Below are 25389 nucleotides of genomic sequence, written 5' to 3'. Positions count from 1 at the left end.
ACTGTTTCTAAATACGTCGGCTAAATACACTTTATTTTTCCTCATCCGGGAGGGAGAAAAAATCAGTTTGAGTTTAGCGATCAGTATATTTGCTGTTTAATTTTAATTCCTCGCGTGGCGTGCCCTTCTTTGTCGCCCTGTCACTCCGTCCCCGTCTGGTCTTTACTCTTCTGTATTCTCATTACACAGAGTACACACACGGAGCAACTCGTTTCCATCCACTGAACCCCATCAAAGAAAGTATTCAGAGAATTGAAAAAAAGAAAGACTGGGGACATTAAAGGACACAGAAAGGCCAGTTTATTTCCTGCTATTTGCTTTTCATTGATTCCAGCCCTGATTAGACCCGCTGCTGGGTGTAGCTGGTGGTGGGTAAGTAGGGAGGGGGGCCTGCTTCTTAAGTGATTGTGAGGTGAGTCCAATGCTATCTAAACAGAGTGGGAAAACCCCTCCCTGGCTGCAGAGCGGAGATAGGCTCAGTTTAGACTAGCAGCCAGGAAAACCGGCTTACTGCTGTCTGGATACGTCCATTTCGAGCCAAGCACAGGGGAGTGCACGTGATGTGAAGCGGGAGAGCAGGGAGTCTGTCGCAAACATGCTGCACAGTCAGTGAACTCGCACAATCAGGTAGTGATACTGAAGCACAGTCAACAGGAGCTTGCATTACCGATTGTGCTCACAGGAGAAGCCTTTTTAAAAAAAAATATTATAAAGAGTAATATTTAAATTAAGATTAAGTTATATGGCAAATATTTAATCAAAGCCTTAATTGGCTTTAAATTAGCAGGATGTATTTCACAACCTCATGTTATTGCAGGAAAATCCCCTTGTAGTTCATTTTCTTTTGCATTTTTCTCCCTCATCTCATTTTCTTGCTGTGAAACTAACCAGATTAAACTCATCGTCAGCTTTTTGACTATTCAGTTGCAAAAAAAAGGAAACAAGTTACCTGAGCACATGGACAAGTAGATGTCCTGTACCCAAAAGGATTAAACAATACATTTATATTAACAATGGACAAAATAACTCTGTATGATATTGAGTAGTGACAAACTGTTGTGGGACATTTTCATAGTTTCGTGCCCTAAAACATCATTGTTTTTATTGGATTCTTTATTTATTAAGCCAATACAAGGTGGAAAATGGACCCAACTCACCGAGCCCAAATATTTTTCAGGAAACTGTGAACTCCAAATTGGCTAAAAGTGGAGGAGATAAATGACTTTTACACTGGACATATGAAAACATCGATATTTAGCTGTGCTTTTTCTTAAAGATGTTGGGTGGTTCCAAACATCTCTAAAAATTCAACCAAGTCACAAAATGTTTCTCCAGCTGAGAAGCTCCAGCTCTACATCCACATGAACAGTATGACTCGTCTGGGAGTTTAATAATGTCAGTGTTGTTTTACCTCAGACACACAGCTAGAATCTGCTCCGGGTCAATCGGCTCTCTGAAATTATTTCTCCACTTCCTCAGTTGTGGTCTCAACTCTACCAACAAGAGCTCAAACTGCTGTACTGACACCCTGAAATATGTACTAAAGTGGCCGTGATACAGCTTAAACTCCTCGATCGAGCCATGACAGTCTCCCTGCTGCCTTCTCGTGAGAATTAAATGCACCTAGAGCCTCAGCTTCTACCTTTTCTTTATTTAGAAACATCAGGACCAGCTTATCGTGGCTTGATGTCAACTTCACGGTTTGTTTTGTGTTTTTTAAACAACACGTTTTTTTGAGGATGAATTTTCTGCGAAACTGAACGCTTTCGCTGTGTGTATATAGGTTGCACAGCAAGTTCTGATTTTTCGCAATTCGTTCAGTGTGCAACAGCCTTAAGTATGACAAGTATTTCTATTAGATCAACTAAATGGCTGAATAAAAAGGTATTACCCACACATTGCTCATTATGTGGAACCCGTCACCTCTCCTCTGGAAATTCTCACAATGCAAAGAAAAGACCCGATCGTTTGGTTTAGCGATTTTTGGTGTGGTTTTTGTTTTTTTTTTTTTTTAGGGAGCATTAAATGCGTGAGTTGGAGTTGAGCGTCCTGCTCAAGGGAAACCTTTGCCTGCACAAATCCAAAGCACTGTAGCATTCATGTTGAACGCTGACAGGTTTAGTGTGTTAGGTAATGGTAGCACATGGTTTGAAACGGGCTTTGTCTGCCTGTGCGTGTTGTTTGGGAACATTCAGTGCTTCTGTTCCCGTCCCGTTCTGATGTCAGGTTATTTTTAGCCTTGTTCTCTCAGGAGCCTTTGGCTGGGTTCAACTGCTTAGTTTTCCTTCCCTGCTCTACCTGTGTGCATGTACATCTATCCGCATGCCCGCCGTCGTTCGCTCTGTCGGCATCGCTCCTTTATTCCTGACACAAACCGGCAGACACCCCCTCCTCCCCAGACGGTTGTGCGCAGACGTTCTCTCAGAGACGTGCATGCACAGAGACTTCAAACCTATTTACTTGACAAGATTTCCCGAATCCCCCCCCATGAAAACAGTGCAGCTGGAGAAAAGCAGGGAGTTTGTCTCAGTTGCTTTTTCAGTCTATCTTTCTCTGTGTGCCTGTGTGACAGGGGCACAAAGGAGAGGGGGCAACTGCTCTTATTTAAGACCTCGAGGGGAGAATTAAAGCTCCAGAACCACAGCTAGTCTATTAATAGACCGACTTCTGGTGGCACTCTGTCTTAGTTTCTACCCTTCACTTAATTTGCTACTCCTCTTCTGCCTTGCTACCTCTGCCCTATCTTGTCCATTTTACCTTGTCCTGTATTGATGTGAATCTCTTTGATTTTTCGTATTCAGAAACTATCGCCATTAAAACTTAGAATCATGTTTTAATGTCAATGTGTCAAACGTATGGTCTGCAGGCCAGAGGGGTCCAAACTGATCCATCTGCACCAGAGTGCATCACGAACGGTGTAAGAACATTTACTAGATCATTTAATGAGAGCGGATGTCCAAATTGTGGGTTTTAATCCTAGTCAGTCCTCCTTTCCGGCAAAGATATCGTCAGTGAGTCTGAGTCTTTCTTTGATTCACTGCCGATCGTAGGAAAACTGATATCCACTGTTAAAACTGCACTTAATATTCCTGGGAAGTCTCAGGCTGGGGACCCTTAGCCATCCAGAATTTACTTCCTTACACTGAAAGCAAAGGAAAAGAATTTGGAGGTGATTATTTATTGGGTACTTTTTGAAATCGTTTTATGGGCTCAACACACTTTAGATCAAACTGTGCTCCCACGTGGCCCATTAACTGAAATGAGTTTGACATCCGTGGTGTGAGATTTAACACACAGCTCTTAAAAATCTGGCCAGAAATCTCAGACGGTAGTGAAAAATTCTTCAGTTCAAGACACTGGGTTGTTCACTTCACAGCCACACAGCAAATATTTACTGTTGAGAAGCTGGAGAAAGAAACCATTTGGCATGTAGCTTCAAATATGTATGGGAATAGGAAAAATAATGACTGGAATTGGTTAAATCTTCACAAATCCCAGCCTGATCCTGATTTTTCTGTATTCAGTAAAAAGTGCTGTCAGGTAATTTTTTTTCCAGAAGGAACATTTTGAAACTTTCTGACTCTTTGTTCACTAGTTCTGTGTTTGGCTGGGGTCAGTGTTACTACTGGTAGCGTGAGGCGATACTTGGACTCGAAGGAGATTGCACAGGTAGTCCAACTCTTCCAGGATGGAACATCAATATGTGCTATTGCAGGTGGGTTTGCAGTGTCTACCAGCACAGTCTCAAGTGCATAGAGGAGATTCCAGGAGACTCTAGGAGAGCAGATACTGGTCCTTAAACCATCAGCAGGACCAGTATCTGCTCCTATGTGCAGGGAGGAACAGGTTGAGCACCAGCAGGAGACTGGTGTGAATGTCTCTGACCAAACAATCAGAAATATATTTCACGTGGGTGGATAGAGAGCCCGATGTCTTCTACTGGGCCCCATGCTCACCACCCAGCACCGATTTGCCATAGAACAAGTAAAATTTTGGATAAATGGACTAACCTTAATATCAATTTTTCACTTTAATTTTCAAAGTGTTTTTAAATTCAGCTGTATGTAGTTTGATCCTTTTCATTTCCCTCGAACAATGTGGCAGTTCGCTCCTAACACATCTAACACAGTGCTCAGTCCATATGAGCAGAGATATCCAGCACTGAGGTCTGATGTGTTGTCTAAATGTTTGTTTTTTCTTAGGTGTAAAATTCCAAACTGTTTTCTTGTTCGGTCAAACAGTTGCACACTCATCGCAATACTTGTTGTACCAGTAGATAGAGGTGCAGGATTAGGACGTCACGTGTCCCTTGTGTCTTCATGAGTTGCTTAGCTCACTAAAAGAAAAGTTGTTTAAACAGCAATAAGACATACAGCACCTGATAAGCTTTAGTCTTGCTGCCTCTGTTTCTGATTTGCATGAGACATCACACAGAGGAGAGGGGCGGGGGCGGCTCTCACATGCTGCAGCACACCACGGACTCTGCTCTTAATGATAACAGAGGAAAGCTAAACATTTAAAAGAATTCACAAGTTGATACCGACAGCAGTCGATCCCACAAGTGCATCAAGTCCCTTGTACTGCATGTTTAAAGAGGATTCATTGATGTAGTCAGGTTGTTTTTAGCTCCTGTTCTCTTTAATCTTGGTGACATTAAAAGTATCATATGTTTGAACATCAGGCAGAATTTCTCTTCTGTCCAAATTTTAAAGTAAATTTTAAGACGTCATATCATTTTAACATAGTGTAAACCGAACTGAAGTCTCCTGACATTTTCTGCATCTCTAATGCAGCTGTGCGAGAATAAAAAGGGACGTGATGCTCGTAAACAGAAGCCGATAACTACCATGAACAGTAATTTTTGTGCTGCTGTACGCGCACACTGAGTCACATCACTGTTTTATTCTCTTACGGCGAAAACATAAATGCAGATCAATGGTGTCACATCTGCTGCTTGATTGGCTACATTGCCCGTAAAGTGATCAGTCATAGAAAGAATTGAAAGCGACAGAGAGCCTCTGGTGATAAAGGAGAAGCTTTGTTTCCTCCGTCGACAGTACAAGACAACATTGTCATTTTCACACTGAACCACTCTTCAGAGCGTTTACAAAAAGCCTTCTTCGAGGTTTTAAAAAAATGCTGTCTTAGTATGACTATAAATCTGGAAAGGAAAGTGATGTGTTTTCAAATTTAGCAGGCTTACAATTCTTCACACCTCTCTTTTTTCCTTTTCCTCCTCCTATCAGGGGGGATTTGAGAGGGAAGAGAGGTGGAGGGAGGGGTGGACGGGGAATCTTCTTTTGAGGCAACACCTCTCGACAGTCCCTAACACAAAGACAGACAGAGGGGAGAAGGAGATTACAAGTACATGCCAGACAAGGTGCGGATTCTGCTGAGTGTTAATCTGTAACAGATTGGGGGCTGCACTCCTCCCGGTGCCTTCAGTGTCAGGCTTTTCATATGCATGGTTTCTGCTAATGTGCATGTCCTTCTCTTACTCGGTACCCGCGCAGGTCCGGCAAGGTCATTTGGCTCTTTGGCAGTGCTCCTGTTTTTAGTTAGCCGTGGTATTAAACCTCAGTAATCTCAGTTCCCTGTGGATTGACTAGAACTGAGGGGTTGGGAGGATTGTTCTTGAACCTCATGGCTAATTCTCAGGCCTTCAGGTTCAGCTTATATACTGGTCCTTGAGAAAATAGTGAATTTGTACTGATGGCAGAAGAGGTGATGCTCTGTCATGTAGTTGACAGAGTTGGGCAGGTTTTTCCATAGTCCAGATGTCCGATTATCCCACAAGATCATCAAAAGCAAGGAAAAATGTTTTTTACTTTCATTGGGAAGCTACTGGCGACCGCTCATACAATCCTTGATCCTTGAGGTTGTCATCATAAAGGAATTCAAAATGTTGTTAAGTCTAATGACAGGACAGAAAGGTAAAGGTCCATCCATTTCATTACCATTTATACAGTTCAGCAGGGGTGCTGTATCCTAACCTATGTTTCTGCACAAAGCTGGCCAGTGGATTTGAACCCAGGAACTTCATGCCCTGAGGCAGTGGTACCAAACTCTACACCACTATTCTACCGAAAAAAGCAAGCTGTTTTATCATTTCTGAGTTTTAATTTGGCTATTCACAGAGAGACCATCTCCAGCCTGATTAGAGCTAGTGTCTCTAACAGCGGATCGTTGAAGTGGACTATTAAACTCATCTCCAATTCATTATTTTTATTTTTGGACTCCTCAGAAAACCGAGCCTTAATGACGAAAAAGCATTTTTAAAAGCACTCGTAGGCAGAGAAGTGGATTAAAGTTTGTGATAAAAGAAGCTGGGTGGATGTGCATAACTAGACCCGGGAGTAGGAAAACGCACGGAAAGCTGCATATGGAGCAGTGTGAAGCTGTAGCTTTGGACTTAATTGGACATACAGTGACCTTTTTATTATTTTAAATTATGCCCATGTTTGTTGTGACTATCCACCACTATAACTGTGGGTGTATCTATTTATACTATGGAAAAATAAGCGTTCACTTTAGAGTGATATTCTGCCTACAGAATACTTTGGCATTGAGAAACTAAGTAAAGCAAATAACAGTTGCTGTAGCAACTTCCGGGACTGAAGACTGGTAGCACGGCATTGTTTTTTCTGGTTACACAGGCAGTCATGTGTCCCATCTAAGTAATTTAATATAGCTATGTGTGAACTTACTCGCCTTTTCTTCATAACAATCTGAGCCAAATGCTTAAAATCTCCTCTGTGGATTTGTCCAGATAGATCCTCCTCTGGAATTCCAGCTATGTGAACCTGACCTGCCCTCTGAGGTCTCTGAAGGGTCTTGAATGTGGAGAGACCGAGTGTGTCAGGCATACAGAGCAAGGCGCTGATGTCCCATCGTGTCCGACAGATGCGTACAAAATGTCAGAACAGGGTCGAGAAGCTGGATGTAGAATGTGTTTGACGCATTTGCTTTAAAAAGGCCAGGAAATGGCAAAATACCAGATATCATCCCGGGGTTCTCATGCTGTGCTAGTGATGGTAATATACCAGCACCACTCTCAGGATTTAGTTATTTTTGCAGAAACATAAATGTATAACTTGTTGTACAAATAAAACTTTACAGATCAGGTACACTAAATTAAAACTGGAGCACCAACCTTCTTAGAACCAGAGCTGTTGAACGGAAGGAATCGCGTTTTGTTTTAAATGAACGTTATCAACATATGCTAATCCTGCTATCGAGTTATAGCAGCACAGAAGTTTGAAAGTTTGAGATGCATTTTTAAAAGGTAGGAACAAGTCGGATGTTACCAGAATGCGTTTCAACTGCTCACTAAGCACTTGCGGGAATTATTTGAAGCCTACGTGAAGCTTGTGACTGAATTCTGAACCCCCGCTGACACGACTCTGACACACTCAAGGACTTTGCGTCCAACTAGGGAAAAGTCGATGATTACCTGATGATTACAACAAATATTTTCACATTCTTCAACCAATTGCGAGTAGTTGCAGCAACAAACTGATTGCTCAGCGGTGTGATTGCTTTTGATTGGAAAACACGGGTCACCTGGTGAGATGCAACTTGTCTCCAAACAATCACAGATGAACTGTCACAGATTGGTACTGCAAAAACACCTGCCGTCAAATTTATAAACGCAGACAGCAGCGATCGGTCTGCATCTTTGGCTTAGTAAACTTGACGCAGCTCACTGTATTTTGTATTGTGGTTATATTACTATATAAGGCAACGTTGCTGAGTACTTGTCATTTTGCAGCTAAATGTCCAACATCAGTTTCTGATGTATTTTTTAAAATACCTGGATGAATATAGTTTTACATACAGAACTTACACTGTTCACAAGTGCTGACTGTGTCCTCACCACTTGTGTCTATACCATAGTCAAGTTTGTTCCATACTCTTGTGAGCATGTCTGGCAACCATGTAAAACTGTGAACTTACTTGTGAACTACTATGGAATTAAAGCACTTTCTGATATTCATTGTATTTAGAATTGGGGGGGAAAGAACCTCGTAAAACAACAATACTGGTTGTAAAGTAAATGGTTAAAATTAACATTAAAAAATGCTCTTATGACTTGTTAATAGTTGGGAAAAACTTAAAGTCAAGCTGTTGATGGAGCTTCAAACTGGGCCCTCGAGGTCTGAATCTCTAAGTTGCGTGATTGAGTTGTGGTATTTCATGGCAGAATTGCGGATTTGCATCCTAAATGGAGAAAATATTGCTAAACCTGCTCCTCCTGTCCTTTCTTTTGCTTTATTTTTATCTCACAAAAAAGTATTATCACAACATAAAAATCTGAGAGAGTGTGCTTTCCTTTTGGGACAAGATCCACCATACAGTCAATAGCAATGGTCGTTTTTATCAATAGTAATAATGACTTTTTTGTGGTTTGAACTGCAGAAGCGGCTGAAGTTGATGCTTGTCGATTATTGGGATTCTTTAGCCATTTTCTGCCACCATTGTGTCACCTTATAGAGCGGCAGCTGGTCCCGGAGCGGCTGCAATGGATTAAATAAAGAAGATGAAGAGCAGAGGGAGTGAAAGAGGAGGCTTAAAGTGACACCCAGAGAGGCAGGCACCGGCGGTTAATTAGTGAACCTGTTGTAATAGTTTGTGTGCAGATCAGACAATATGAAGGAGGAGATGAAATGTGAGTTTGTGTGTGTGTGTGCCTCTCCCCCATGTGCAGCAGCTGGATGGTGTGGGGACTTAAAGGTGGATGAAGTGATGAGAGGAGAGCGAATAGAGAAGGTAGCCAGGTGGGCCAGATGTAGACTTTATCTCCTCCCCCTCCCTTGCCCTTCTTCTACCTCCTGCTTGATTTAACACTCACATAGGCAGAAGAAGCTGTTCACTGGAAAAAGAAAAAACGTCTAACACAAGTGCCTCACAGAATATAGATAACTTTCTGTTGGTTTATCGCTCACAAGCACGCGCCACCCCCTATCAGATGTCGAGCCTGGCTCCTCCAGGTCCTCGCGCCGGTCCCTCGGTACCAGGAAGTCTCCGGTCGGGTGTGGTTTAATCAAAGGCCTCAGAGGTCAACAGGCAACTGGCAACAATGGATCTCAGTGAGATCAGGGAGGAACACAGAAGGTCACTGTTGGTGATGAGATCACATCTACTCAGCACTCATTCCTCCCACATGTGTAAATGTGCGAGTTTGTTAGTCGCACTAATTAGTATAAAGCTACAAAAGTCCTCTGGGGATGGCAGGGTATCAGACAACAACTTAAAATAAGTCTGTCTGTTTTTTCTTATAATCCTGTATTATCAGAATAAAGAGTGTTTTAGTCAGATTTAAAAAAAAATCTATTTATTTCTATTTATTACTTTGTGTCTGAGGTGCAGCTACCATCAGGTTATCACAGATGTCTTCCTTCTTTTTCTGTGTGTCAGCTTCAAAATTAGACTGGGCATTCATTCCTCACACAAATTGTTTGGAGCTGAGAGTCGCTTACGCTTCCTGTCAGTTAATTAGGGCTGCAACAGATGACTGCTTTCTTCATTAATGCAATAAAATGGTAACTTTTACAGCACTGAAAAGCATGTTTACAGGCTGGTACAAAAAATGCCTTATGATTAAGTTCCCCTTTTTATATCAACTCTAAGCAGGGTAAATAATTTATTATTGCAGTTAGGGGCGTGGCTGTGTTGATTGACACGTGTCCTTACAGGCCTCACCACTGCTCAAGTGGACCTTTTCACTGTGTTTGGGCTGTTTTGTGTCTTTTTGGGGATTTTTTTTTTTTTTTCTTTTTTCTTCATAGAATTATTTGAGAAATATTATAGCTTGCTTGAAAGGTTCAGAAGGAGCCTTTGGGGGCTTACTAGTATGATTCATATCCATGTACTTAAGGCATACAACTGTTTTGGCCTTTTGATGGGCAAAGCTTTATTTTAAGCCTTAGTGAAAAAAATCCTAGTTCTTGTGATGTTTTGCTTAACCTGCTTAAGGACTGATGAACTCATGCTGGAATTTAATCACTTATATAAGGGGATCTCCTAATGAGCCTTCACCCAAACCGTGACCAAGTTCAAGGACACCTTTGCCATTTTATGAGAAATATCAGAATCAGAATACTTTATTAATCCCGAAGGAAATTAGGGAATAAATAAATAACCTGTGGATTGGGACAGACCTTGAGCTACTGCATCACTGATGTTTCTGGTCTGACTCTTGAGGAGCTAAACTCGCCTGCTGGGATGTGAGTGGTAGGCAAACAGAGGTCAAGTATGGGTCAAACTCTGCCTCTATACTAAAATATAAGACTAAATGATTTAAGTAAAAGATTAAAGCTTTATTTTTATGTTTTTGATGCAAACAATTTAAAAAACAAATTTGAAAGATTGAAGAGACCACTCTGATGTTACCCAATGGTAACGACCTAAGACCTGGGGTATTGAACTCCAGGCCTCAAGTGTCGGTGTCCTGCAGGTTTTAGATCTCACCCTGGGTCAACACACCTGAATCAGAATATTAGTTCATTACCAGGCCTCTGGAGAACTTCAAGACATGTTGACGAGGTAGGTTAGCCTTTTAAATCGGCTGTGATGGATCAAGGACACCTACAGGACACTGGTCCTTGAGGCCTGGAGTTGCCTACCCCTGCCTAAAACCAAAGCCTCTTTGCTTGCCTTTCAGATTTGGGGAGTGTAATCATAGATGCATCACAGTGACGAGAGACCTCAAAGTTTGTGATGAAATGAACTTTTCTTAACTTTGAAGTTCATTTCATCACAGACTTTGAGGTCACTTTGAAGTGAATGATTGAAGCAACTACCAATCCAAATTCAATTTTCAATTTAATTGTATTTATATAGCACCAAATCACAACACCTCAAGGTGCTCGACAGCTAAAGATCCGACAATAATCCAGGGAAGACAATCGCACAACCCCCTTTGAGCAAGAACGAGTTAAAAGTGGGAACCAGAAAAAATCCCTTTTAACATTAAGAAACCTTCAGCAGAACCAGACCAGACTGCTGTGACCAGTTTGGGGTGAGGGGAGGAAGATGGTACAAAAGGCACACAATGATAGCGATCAATGCCCATGATAAGGTTGATTAAAGTATGGACTCATAATAGTTATATTAGGCAACTGGACGGTGAAATTTTCTGCTAGTAACTAACGGATGGTTTCTGAGTGATGCACGATGAGTGAAAGTGGCTTAAGTCTGTTTCTTGTCTCTAGTGTCAGATAAAAGCAGATCTTTAGCCTCTCGTTCAAAAACAAACAAAAAAAAAAAACCCAATACAGAACTTACGTCATGGCAACCAAAAGGCCTTTTTTTTTTTTTTTTTTAAAGCAAGTAGGTGACTTTAGGGTGGCTACGTCAATCTTTCATGCCGTTTGTGGTGAGTCTAAATGAGTAAGGGACGCTGAAGTACTCAGCATAATGAATAACCAATACTTGGCTAACCTAACACAGAACCGGCCACTTCAGTCTCTACAGACCCAGCTTTTAAAGTACACTTGTAATGAGACTTCTGACATTGTATAATGCGCTCTCGTACACAGACTGCTTCAGTCCTCTGTTGTCCTCATCTTGTAATGTGTGGGCGCCAATTAGCAAGGCTACGTTTGTTATGAAACTGTTGTGCAGGTAATTGCTTGTAGGACGCTGACATGTTGGTCTTAGCCTTGCCGTTGAGGGATGATAGACTCAAACTTATGTATTTTTCCATTTGCGGTCAGAATAATTGCCCCGGGGTGTGCTTGCAGGGGAGAAGAAAAAATTGCATCCCCAACTGCGTTTCTGCTGCAGAGATAAAGCGAGGCGAGCAGCTTGTTGAGCGGTGTGTGGATTCTTCTAAATTGTCTGGATGAAGAGACACTCATGTCTCACGTCTCATAATCTCATTTCATTTATCGATCTCTTCTTCTCGTCCCCCTATTCTTCAACACTTTTCATCCGTTTCCTCTTTATACCTCTCTGTAGGACTCTTGATCTCTCGTCACATCTGCTCGTGTCTCCTTCTCTTTACCTCGTCTTCCCCTCTTTTTTTTTTTATCTTCATTTCTCAGCCATATGTTTGTCTCAATTGCCTCGCCGTCCCTTTTCTCTCTGTCTCTCGCCGGTCTGGGATCAGTGGCATCTAATGCTTTCCGCTCTGGCTGATTAAGTCAGCACATGTACCCTCTTTTAAATTATCACTCGCACACGTACACACTCATGCACGAGCGTCCCCACAGACCTAATCAGTCCTTCTTAGTTCTCTCTGTTTCTCTCACACCACTCCAGACCTAATGAAAAAACATGAGCTCTGCTAAAAAAGAAGGCGAGATGGACAGATGGGGGGGGAGAGAAACAAGGTAGCAGCAGCAATAATAAAGAAAGACAGAGCAGCAAGGAGACTAATTCGTTAACAAAGACACCAGTCGCTTTCGGTGCCCGCTTCCAGTTCAGAGATATTGTTTCCAGTCATAATGTCATGCAGCGGTGCAGTGGGAGGTGGGGTGGGGGGCTGCAGAGAGACAGAAAGGCAAGGTGAGTCTGGCTGTGAGAGCGTTTTCAGTCCAGCTGCACTCTGTTAGCCACTAAATGTTGTTCTGTTTGGCTAAATGCAGCTGTGCTGTGTTACATTATTCTACTCTCATTTGTATTGACCGCATAGCAGACTGCTTGGTGTGTGTGTGTGTGTTAGGGGGTAAGTGGGAGAGGTAGCATGTTGAGTGAATGATTGATACGGGACTGGGAGTCTGCTGTGGAATGTTACTGTAAGTGTGTGTGTGAGTACTTGAGGGAGATGATGGGTTAAGTGAGTGAAGGTATGATTCTTTATTGAATGAAGGCACGCGTTCGTGCATGTGCGCATGCACACCTGATTATGGTGATGAAGTTCCCCGTCGGGAGTCTCTCCCGCTACAGTCCTCGAATGGTTTAATGAGAAGCTGTTTCCGTAGTTACCAGGTGTGTGAGCCGGCAGCTCATAACGTCCTGCGGTGAAGAATAAAAGATGGCGAGAGAGAGGCGAAGGAATGAAAGTGGTTGAGGACGCCAGAGAAATGAAACAGAAAACACCCTGATATCTGGTGTGAATGATCAATTTAACCGTGTGTGTCTGTATTGATGTTTGTGCTCGAGAGGCTCGCTGAGGGCGTTGCACGCGGCGAGCGGAGACACTGAATCTGTGTAATAAGCTAGAAGACCTTCAAATCGATCTCCATTTAAAGTGGTAGGAACAGCAAGGTGGGGCCAAGCTGTTAGGTTCTGGTCAGATCATATTAGGCATCTCTTGGGATGAAGTAAAAGCTAAAGAGAATTTTATGCAATGGGGGAAACATCCCTAGCTCAATAAGCACCTTTTATTTATTCTTTGTTTAAAAATAAATAAATCTAGGGCGTCTGTCAGTTTCCTGTTTTCTCTAAAGTGGTAAAAAAATGTGCATATTTTAAGTGTTTGAAGCAGCTAAACAAGAAAAAGTTGGTGCTCTTCTCTTCCTGGAGTAACTCTTTGTGTGTGTGTGTGTGTGTGTGTGTGTGTGTGTGTGTGTGTGTGTGTGTGTGTGTGTAAAAATTATAAACTAGTTTATGTTTAACACATTAGTGGTTGCGTAGGCTGTTGCCTCTTTTAATCAGAATACTTTATTAATCCCTAAGGAAAATTATGTGGGTTACAGTTGCTCCAAGACAGTAACAGTAATAGACTGAACTAATTAAATAATATGTTACAGAATTTACAAATTTAAGAAACGGCACTCTGAGCACCTGTACTGAGGTATCATTGGAATGCTGGTAAAGACAAACATAATCATACACTCATGTCTTCAACCCGTCCGTGCACGCTCAGCATGCCAGGTCACAAAAATTAAGAGGTGCACAACAAGAAATCACTTCCAGATGGCAACAATGTAAATTAAAACGGCATAAATTAACATAAACTACATTTGATGTGGTAGCTTTCCCTGGCAGAGCTTGCTCTGGGACTCGTTTGATTTTATTTTTTGAAGGGCTTTTTAAATCTGTGTGGATGTTTCTCCTGTTTGTATAAAAGCATCTAGTTTCCTCATGCCACACATGCTTCCCAGGTCAGACACCTGTTACATAGAAAGCTTTTCTTCTGTTTTTGTAGTTTTAATAGACGTATTATTATTATCATCTTCCAAAAATCAAGTACAAATTTATGTAACAATCGTTGAAACTTGAGTTATTAATTTAACAGCTATTTAAATATTCACAAATCACAACCATCCGTAATCATCCCTGTACAGTTTGGATTTTGCTAATTTAGTCATACCTGCCAACACACCTGTTTTTTCCTGGGTCCTTTAAGGCAGTCTTATAGTCTCCTGCCTCTTAGCTGTTCAACATAGAATTTGTTTTTTCCTCACTGGGCCAGTAGATCAGACTTTCACTGGCCCAAAAAACCCTTTTGAATTACTTTATATAATAAACTAACTTAATCTCTAAAACATACCATCATTTTCTTAGGAGGGTTTTCAGAAAGAAAGGAGGAGTGAATGCTGTGCCCCTCACCCGCCGCATGTCTTGCTGCTAGAAAGAGACATCATGCCTGCCAGCAGCTTGCAGCAAAGGTTATGAGAAATGCCAAATTGAGAGACCTAAGAAGTTTACCTGTACACAGACAGCTTTGATTTTAGCTGCTTCTTCATTTCCTTGTGCTGTCTGTGTGGTGGATGAAAACAGCTAAAAAGATCACTTTTCTTGACACTTAAACTTTCTGAACATGCTGTTTTATTTTAATGTGAAAATACTGTAGTATATTACTACCCATACTACTACCCTGTGGTGTAAGAAAAATACATTAATTCCTGATGGTTCATTTCACCCAGTACCCGTGAAAGGTGAACAGATCTGTGGAAATACTGTTTACATATTTTTTTTCTTAAAAAAAAACAGCAGCTGGTTGGTCAACTTGCCCAACATATGTTTGTTATGTTGAACCCTGATGATGCCAGTATTGCACAGACTTAACCTGCAAAGATAATCCCACACCTCCATGAATAATGTTCACATTACTGGAGTATTTGCTGAAAGTTAACATTTAACTAGAAAAATTTGCATTTCCTGCGAAAATGCAGTGTGGATGCTTAAAGCTGAAGCTGTATGCAAAAGGTAGCTTAAAAAGCTGAAAAGTTGCAGAAATTGTAAAAACTTTGCAGAAGCAAAAGAAGTTTGCTAAAATGGAATAACTTAGCAGAACTGCAATATCTTAGAGGAAACATAATACTTGGCAGAAATACAATAGCATAGCAGAATTTAGCAGAAATATTGTAACTTACCAGAAACATGATAACTTCTCAAAAATACAAGAATTTAGGAGAAATAGTATAAGATAACAGAAAGAATATATTTAGCCAAAAATACTTAAACATTACAGAAACACTATGATTTAGAAAAATAGTACAACAGAGCAGAAATATTGTGATTTACCAGAGACACTGTGATGAACTATGAATATTGTAATTTTAAATTAAGACCATGTTTTAGCACAAATATTATAATTTGGCAGAAATACTATAATGTAGCAGAAATACTATATTAAGCACAAATCCTATAAAAAAGCAGAAATGGTATGATTAAGCATAAATACTACATTTAGTAGAAATACTTTGTTTTAGCACAAATCCCATAAAAAGCAGAAATACTGTACTATGATTTAGTAGAAAGACTATAATTAATCAGAAATACTAAATTTAGCAGAAATACTATATTAAGCACAAATCCTATAAAAGCAGAAATAGTATATTAAGCACAAATCTTATAAAAAGCAGAAATACTATATTAAGCACAAATCCTATAAAAGCAGAAATAGTATATTAAGCACAAATCTTATAAAATAGCAGAAATAGTATGATTTAGCACAATAGTAATAAGTTAAACAGAAAAATTGGAAAAGCAAAATGGACAGCTGAAAAAATGCTGAACATGCTGAGGTTCCCTCAAATATACTTGTTAAATGACAAAAATCTGCAAAAAAATTTATGACAGCCACACAATTACAAATATGTACACATGAGGAAACACACATGCACAGAGAGACACACACACAAGATCCAATTCAGTCAACCAGTCTAAATATATTGAATTTGAATCTTACAATGAGATCATCCCATTAAAAGGCTTTCTCTCTCTCTCTCTCTGTCACACACACACACACACACACACACACACACACACACACACACACACACACACACACACAGGGAGAGAGCTGCTGAATTTGAATCCACCAATCAGAGTGGCTGTGTACTTTTTCCCGCCAAAACAGGTGCTTCTGTTTACACACGCAGCACAGAGAGAGACACTGGATTATTGCAGTCTATTTCTCATAGTGAGGACTCCCCTCAAACAAATGACCATAATTTCCTAACTGTAGGGGCTAGAGCGGTCATTCTTACACCGTTTTGTTCAGAAGTGATTGGGGAATCTTCAAGTGTTGACAATTTATCATTAAAATATGAATTTTTAGAGATATATGACGTGGATGACTTATTGACTTAGAAGCCACGAATTCCCCAATATGCAAATTTGAATGGCTGAGGCCACATATATGATTGGCTGGCTGGGAAGCCGTGCAGGCCCTGATTTGTGGATTTGAATTCCTCAGCCCTCAGATATGATTGGCTGGCTTAGAAGCCATGAAAGCCCCAATATGCAAATTTGAATGCCTCAGGACACATATATGATTGGCTGGGAAGCCGTGCAGGCCCTGATTTGAAAATTTGAATTTCTCAGTCTTCACAGAGGATTGGCTGCCTGGGGACCTGGCAGAAATATATAGAAATACTATGATTAAGCATAAATACTACATTTAGTAGAAATACTATGTTTTAGCACAAATACTATAAAAAGCAGAAATACTATAATTTAGCAGAAATACTATATTAAGCACAAATCCTATAAAAAGCAGAAATACTATATCAGGCACAAATCCTATAAAAAGCAGAAATAGTATGATTAAGCATAAATACTACATTTAGCAGAAATACTATATTTTGCACAAATCTTATAAAATAGCAGAAATACTATGATTTAGCAGAATAGTAATAACTTACAAAATTACAAATATGGAGGCATATTGAAACACAAATGCACAGAGGGACACACAAACACAGGCTCTAATCCAGTCAACCAGTCTAACTATATTCAATTTAAATCCTACAATGACATGCTGCCAAATAAGGGCAGGGTCCTCTCTCTCCCACTAAACACACACGCACACACGCACACACACACACACACACACACACACACAGAGGGAGAGAGCTGCCGAATTTAAATCCACCAATCAGAGTGGCTGTTTACGTTTTCCCGCCAAAACAGGTGCATCCTTTTTACACACGCAGCACAGAGAGGCACGGGATTATTGCAGTCTATTTCTCATAGTGACGACTCCCCTCAAACAAATGACCATAATTTCCTAACTGTAGGGGCTAGAAGGGTCATTCTTACACCGTTTTGTTCAGAAGAGATGGGGGAATCTTCAAGTGTTGACAATTTATCATTAAAATATGAATTTTTAGAGATATATGACATGGATGACTTGTTGACTTAGAAGCCACGAATTCCCCAATATGCAAATTTGAATGCCTCAGGACACATATGTGATTGGCTGGGAAACCGTGCAGGCCCTGATTTGAAAATTTGAATGTCTAAGTCCTCACAGAGGATTGGCTGCCTGGGGACCTGGCAGAAATATATAGAAATACTATGATTAAGCATAAATACTACATTTAGTAGAAATACTATGTTTTAGCACAAATCCTATAAAAAGCAGAAATACTATAATTTAGCAGAAATACTATATTAAGCACAAATCCTATAAAAAGCAGAAATAGTATGATTAAGCATAAATACTACATTTAGTAGAAATATTATGTTTTAGCACAAATCCTATAAAAAGCAGAAATACTATAATTTAGCAGAAATACTATATTAAGCACAAATCCTATTAAAAGCAGAAATACTATATTAGGTACAAATCCTATAAAAAGCAGAAATACTATATTAGGCACAAATCCTATAAAAAGCAGAAATACTATAATTTAGCAGAAATACTATGTTAGGCACAAACCCTATAAAAAGAATAAATACTATAATTTAGCAGAAATACTATATTAGGCACATATCTTATGAAAAGCAGAAATAGTATGATTTAGCAGAAATACTGTATTTAGCACAAGTACCGAAAAGTACCAGAAATACTATGATTTAGCAGAATAGTAATAACTTACAAAATTACAAATATGGAGGCATATTGAAACACAAATGCACAGAGGGACACACAAACACAGACTCTAATCCAGTCAACCAGTCAAACTATATTCAATTTAAATCCTACAATGACATGCTGCCAAAAAAGGGCAGGGTCCTCTCTCTCCCACTAAACACACACACACACACACACACACACACACACACACACACACACACACACACAGGGAGAGAGCTGCCGAATTTAAATCCACCAATCAGAGTGGCTGTTTACGTTTTCCCGCCAAAACAGGTGCATCCTTTTTACACACACAGCACAGAGAGGCACAGGATTATTGCAGTCTATTTCTCATAGTGACGACTCCCCTCAAACAAATGACCATAATTTCCTAACCGTAGGGGCTAGAGCGGTCATTCTTACACCGTTTTGTTCAGAAGAGATGGGGGAATCTTCCAGTGTTTACAATTTATCATTAAAATATGAATTATTAAAGATATTTGACTTCTAATGCACCATAACTGAGTAGAGCGAACCAAAAACTGCCTTGACTTGCCCTCAAACAACGCTTTGTAACTTGAAATCTGTTTGGAGTATCGATATCATTCTTTCACCGTAAGAGACAGCAGGCTTTGGTGAACAGTCATGGAAATTTTCAGGTCTCTGTGGAAATCCAACAAAAAGTTATGACGAGAGAAAAAAGTGGTTCATTTGCACAGTTTGAAATCTGAAGAAATCTGAGCGAAGGACAAATTTCCTACCCTCAAACAAGTCCAATTCATTTCAGAACGGTAATAGGTGAGAAAGAAATTCTTGAATTGTGAGTGTCAGGAGTGTCTGAAGATATACCGGGACAAGCCTCATGTCTTAAAGTCGCTTCGTTAAGGAGATATGACGATTCGAATATGCCTCTCATTACAGAAATCCAGCGATGATTTTGAACAAGCTCTCCATTCACTTTATATGGAGAGTTTTGAGACCTTGTGTTGGTCTGAGGAGATTTGCCAAAATTCTATAAATCCCACAACAATGATGGTGACATTTTCTGAAACCCAGCAAAAATACCTACGTTTTGATGTATAATTTGTGGAAGTTGAGTGAAAATTGAGCAAGTAGCAAGAAGTTGTTCGGACATGAAGTGAAAATTGCAAAACCTTCAGTGACACACTGGAAGCCAAGAGCATAGCAACCATAACAACGCATGTATTTTCTGAAAAATCACAATTGTGCAACTCAAAACTTTAAGAGGCATAAAAGTAAAACAGTAAAAGATTTGAAAAAGCTGAATCATACCTGAATAGCCCAATAATTTGTGAACATTTTAAAGTTTGAATGGTTGTTCTAGGTGAAAGTATGAGGAAGTAGTTAAGTTTCAAAAACAAGCAAAATTTAGCAGAGTTTTGGAAGTTTCCCATTCATTTCAATGGGACAAATTAAAGGAAAAAAGCTTAATATTTTAAAAAGTATAATAGCAAAAAATAGCAAAAATCATAGCAGAAATTAGCAGAAATAGCAGAATAGTTTAAAATTTGAACGGTGAAAATCGGCTGAAAATTGTGGAAGTAGTTAGCGGACGAAAAACGAGCAACTTGAAGAATAATAAAGTATAAAGAGAAACAGGAACTCAATAGTGTGGATGCTTAAAGCATCCACACAATTAACATTAAACTCTAACAAAAAATTGCCTCATTATAAAAATCTAATGTCAGACTTTGGTGGAAAGTTAAAGCAGTGATGTAACACTATATACTGTAAAAGACCTGTTTTGAGATTATTTCTGAGATCTGCCAGTTTGGTTTTTTTTATTATATTTTGACAGTCATACAGTCGAAGGTTCAGTTTTCCTCCAGGTTGGGTGAATGAATGACACGTGAGCTTCTGCTAAGATGTCGAGAGCAGAGAAGAGGGTAAAGGTGCAGCAGAGTAAGAGTCAAAAGAAGACGACAAATAGTTCTGTGGGTAGCACCTGTCCTTCAGGCTTCTTTCACTTAAGAATTCAGATGAAATTCGTGCTCTGTTTGTTGGTCCTTGCTGTGTGTCTGCATTTTTTTTTTCTCTGTGTGAAAAGTAATTTGGCATTGTCGGTCAGGGTTATCTTTAAAAGCTTCTCATCACTGCTCTTTGTTCTGTTGTCTTGTGTAAGCTTCTCTTCTTCTCTCATTTTGTTGTTGTTGTTTTTTGTTTTTTTTTGTGTCCTGGCCAGATCTGATCCACTGCACCAATGAGATGAACGTGAACATTCCCCAGCTGGCGGACACGCTGTTTGAGCGCACAGCCAACTCCAGCTGGGTGGTGGTCTTCAAAGCTCTTATCACCACCCACCACCTCATGATGTACGGCAACGAGGTAGGAGACATCACACACACACACATACTGACACAAACAAAAGCCCTCCAGGGCAGTCAGAGCAAGCTACATCAATAAGTGATATTATTACTCAACCCTGTCTCAACCCACACACTCATAAATCCGAACATACACAGATTTTAAAAAGTCTTTTATTCATGTCTGTGCATTGTGATCAACATCAGCGGAGTGGGAGGGTGGCCGACCCGTATGGGACGTAAACAGCATGCACAGTAACTGAGGATGTATATATTGGACACGAGGCTTGAGTGATTGAAGTAGCTGTGGAGCGCTGAGAAATTAATTAGCTCAGCCAGAGGCTAGATGGGGGACGAGGATGGAAGCAAAAGAATAATCAAATAATTTAACTTCATAAAAAAACATGCTTGGAAGCAGGAAGAATAACCCAGCTGGGTCTCTCCATGGGTTTGCCGGCATTCAAAGACAAATCTGAAATGAAAGCCCAAGCAAACCTTTCTTTGTTCATGAGAACTTTTTTTTTTTCATTAATTATGAGGTCTGATAAGGACCCGTGTACACAAAATGTCAGTTTATATGCAGCAGTACAGATTTTAATAACGAGATCTGTGTTTATTTTATTAAGGTTTTTACTTAGTGAACCGCTTACTGTACAATACTGAGCTTTTAATTTGGTATTATTTTATTTAGAGCTTATTTACTGAGCTTCTCCTGTTTTTTCTGCTTAAATATCAAGTTTATTTATTTACCTATTTTTGCTTTTTTGGGCCATGTTCTCCTCTCTCATTGTATTTATTTTACTAAGCAGTCTAAGTCATCATTATTGATTGACTTTAACCCTAACCCCAATGGTAGGTTCAATTCCAAATTGAAAGTCGGAATTTTCAGCTGAACCCCGTCAGACTTCAGACTTGGAAAGTTGGAGCAGCTGATGGCGGCAGTTAACATAAACATGATTAAAACTGTAGAACTTGTAATCTCGACTGCTAGTGTTGTGTGTTTGTTACTTACTGAAAAAGCCCCACAGAGAGTGCTGACCAGGCTCTGTCCTTGAATGTGCTGCAGTGATGTTTTTAAGGAGTTAAAAAAAAAAAAAAGCATTATGCTTTACTGCTAGTGATGCACGAATGGCTCTGCCTTGCTAAGGAGCTAGGGAAATAAACTGGCTATCCAACAGTATAGGATTTTTGCCAAGAAGGCTTGCTACGGTGACAAAATCCTCACTACTTGTGTTAAGTTTGTAATTTTTCCAACTCATCACTCTCAGTCCAGCTGCTGGAGATGTTGATCTGTCTGTATGAGACCAGTTGTCAACCATCTGGCAACCGCTGATCACTGCGGGCAGGGCGGGGGGGTGTCACAATCAGACTGATTGTGACTGATTGCTGCTGTCTTTGGAGTGAAATTACTTGCAAAGTGGTTTACTTTCCTGCACCAAAACCCTCCCTGAGGTTGCTTTGGTTGCTAGCACATTGCCTTGGTCACCATGGTAGCTTTGCATACCAGACGCCAACTGGGCTGCTTACACCACTAAACTACCCGACAAGCGGTAGCAAAACCCTGCAAGTTGATACGTGTCATGCAAACTACAGCAGACATGGGTAATCTGCTAGCAACAGTGCAGCTTTTTACTTCACCAGCTGGACAGGGAATGCACTCCCCCCCCCCCCCCCCTCCTCTTAATAACCTGTAGTTGCTAAGGGGTCAGTCTCCAGGGCTGTGTGATTGAGGCCTTAACTTTATTTATATTTTTTTTTCCCTGGTCATCCAGTAATGGTTTTGAGAAGCACTGCCATAACATGTACTACAATCCTTTGTCCAGGTAAAAGTGTTGTTTTTTTTCCCCCTCTTTGTGAAAAAAAGAGGTCACTTATTTACTTATGTAGTAAATATATTCATCTTATAGATGGTAATAGAACTATGCAACCACTTTCAAATTCATGCAGTGTACAAAAGTCACAGCTGGCTACCTAACCAGATCTTGTTTATCTCTAGCAACATTATGCGAGCGGAAATGTTGGTTCGCTTGACAAACTTCTTCACCACCTGACATAATCCAAGATACTTGCTTCTGTGAAATGTTCTGTTATTGAGTTAAGCAATCATTAAATCCTGTAATGGCACAAAGAAAATGTGTAAAACAGAGGCAGGTAAAAGCATGCAAGTCACCTTTGTTGTTGATGCATGCAGTGCATATGCTGGTTGTTGCATAAGATGCATTACACAGATTGCACACAGTGCTGCATAATAGTTCATGACACTGTGTGTTTGTGTCTCATCACTGTTTTTGCTGCAAGTAGCTTGCACATTTGCAGTAAATAGCAGTGGAGCGCTGCATGAGGTTCATTTGGCGGTTGTGGTTATCATTAATAACAGTGGTTCTCTGGAAGTCACACCCAGTGCAGTTTCTCCTTCTTTGTGGTGAACTCTGCTGTGGTTTTTACCTTTCCGTTTCACACCAACCTTTAAAAATGTCCGTCTTTGACTCTATGCCCAGAGGTGATGATGTTGTTGGCTTGTAGAAGGACTGCACACAAAAGCGACTCTGCCTCTGCTATGGTTAAATACTCAGAATCCTTCCCTCTGCATTGGTGGAAAGCTATTTAGACACCAGTGCTGCACCAAAAGCTGGCCCTAACTCCTGCCTGATGCTCCTGCTAGTTTCATAATGCTGAATGCAACTTTTCTGAATTGAGTAGTAGATGGTGGAAAAAAAGGAACCTTTCTATCATTTAGCTGTCTATCACTTAATTATTTTGGTGTAGGGGTGAGGGGTCTTTTCCATTAGAACAGCTTTAAAACCTATGAACATACAGTTAAATGTAAGAAAATCTATATCCTCCCTTATACAGTGGGTGAGACTGGAGTGTTTGCTGGACCAATTCTGGCCTCAGACCTTATGTTGCACGCTCCTGGTTTAGGAAATGTAAACGTTTTGCTTCCAAGCTATTAGCTTAGCTCTCAGTCTGTTGCTGTTATGCAATGTTTTTGCGTAGCGATAATTTGGGAGCTTTGGTAGATTAACTTTGGACGGAGGCGGAATAGTTGGTTCCCCCTTTTTCCTGTTTTTTTGTGAAAGCTAGCTAGCACGCCGCTTACTCATATTTATTGTGCAAACGCCAAAGTGACATAAATCTCCACTAACTCTCGCTAAGAATACGAAAATGAGGAAATTCTCTAAAATGTCAAATGATTCCTCTAAAAGAGCAAGCCGCTCTGTGGATTGTTGTCATTCTTCATCCATCAGATATGAGTAGATAACAGTCAGCTATGAAATGGTGGGTAGTTAAGCTTGTTTGCAAATACACTGTGTACTGTAGGATCAAAAAAAATACCATGCACTTGTACACAAACACTCCCAAACACCGACACTCCCTGCAATGCATTCCTTTCAATATCAGTCAGTATGGGGAAGCATCGCTTCCTTGTTTTGCCAAGATCAGTTTTGTCCACATTACATAACATTTCCTGTTGGAGGTGCATTGTTTGATTGCGCCAATCTAAAGTTCCTCTGAAAAATGAGGAAGACTTGGGAGTGAGGCAATTGCATTTTTGGTGTTTTGCTAGAAACCTCTTCCTGACTGGCAGTATTTTAGGTTCAGAGCATTAGTCACAATACTCCAGAATTAGCTGTTGCGTTGAAAGCACCAGTGCAGCAGAGACAAACTGACACACTAAAAAAAAAAAAAAAAAAAGAACAAGTCAAGACCTTAGTTAAGAGAGACATCAGCAGGTACCTCCATCCTGTTTGATTGCTCAAGCTGTGGAAATTCCTGCAACATTTCTGATAAATCAAATCATGCTAAGTAGGTCACTGCAGAGCAGCAGGAAGCGGTTTAGAGGTATTCCCGAACTGTAGGCTGATTTATCTCGGAGCTGTCGCTGTCAGAAGGAACCCGTTTGATGTTGACGTCTCACCTACAGTGATAGCAGCAGCACACTAGTTTCTAATTTCTGTGTTACTAACGAAGAGCTTGCAGTCAGTGTGTCTTCCTGTGTTTATTTCTGCTGTGGCATATTTAAAAAAAATCTAATCAATCTTTCTTTATATTACTGTCTTTCCACCTTTTCATTGTCCCCAATCCATCATGGAGCCATAATACTGAAGTAATAGGCATCATCTTTTTGTGTTTGCATGTAAAGACTAGTTAATGCATTGTTTTTTGTTTTTTTTTTAGATTAGCTTTGCCTGTACGACCTTGTTGAGAGGTTATTAAATGTGTAAAATAAGAGTGATGCACCGAATCGCTAATAGTAGGGAGATGCACTCCTCCTGCTTTAGCCCCGTGGAGCGAGGCTTCCGGCTGTAGTAGAGACAAGACTGTGTACTCATCAGCCTGCATTCATCAGACCTGTCAGGACACTGGTGCTGACTAGGGCTCAGCGGCCAGGTGTCCCTGCTCCCTCACGGTCGTCCCATCCATTACAGTCAGAGCTGAGAGAAATCCGGCCGTAAAATTAGAAACCAAAGACCCGCAGAATTGGGGTCAATAGACTGTACATTCCCCTTCAGATCAACACTGCTGAGCACTTGCAGCTTGTCTGGCACACTAAAGATGGCCACGTTCGGCTTCTGACGAACGATCTCGTAGTAAAGATCGTGACGAGTGGTGTGAGTCTTGATGTAAAAGGAAATGACATCATGTAGGTTTCACCCTGAAAAGTAATTTCCTTGGTTTTAAAGAACTGCTAATCCCAAAATAATTGCATCTGTCTGGGTTTTCGGGGGCATTATTTAGTCTCCCAGGTACTCTGAGCTGTGCTTATTAATGGATGATCTGATATCCTCGTGTCGGTGTTGTTCCCACATCATCATAATAAATGTTGTTCCAGGTTCAACGTTGCAAGTGACCAATCACATTGTT

At 40.4% G+C, this 25389-nt stretch overlaps 1 protein-coding gene across 7 annotated transcripts in view; it reads left to right on the top strand.

Annotated features, from left to right (window-relative positions):
- The window catches only part of LOC146714304 (phosphatidylinositol-binding clathrin assembly protein), a 112402-nt gene that overhangs the window by 12656 nt on the left and 74357 nt on the right, over positions 1 to 25389 (top strand). For all 7 annotated transcript variants that reach the window (XM_085450770.1, XM_085450769.1, XM_085450767.1 and 4 more), the window contains exon 2: positions 20403 to 20545. In XM_085450770.1, coding sequence (XP_085306896.1) covers positions 20403 to 20545 — 143 coding nt within the window. The remainder of the gene's footprint in view (positions 1 to 20402; positions 20546 to 25389) is intronic.

This window comes from Copadichromis virginalis, linkage group LG3 (assembly GCF_057382275.1).
Source record: "Copadichromis virginalis isolate Kocher_CV1m ecotype Utaka linkage group LG3, C_Virginalis_male_GT1.1, whole genome shotgun sequence".
Classification (NCBI taxonomy): Eukaryota; Metazoa; Chordata; class Actinopteri; order Cichliformes; family Cichlidae; genus Copadichromis; species Copadichromis virginalis.
The sequence above is the reverse complement of the archived record's forward strand: the minus strand, read 5'-3'. Positions and strand labels throughout refer to the sequence as shown.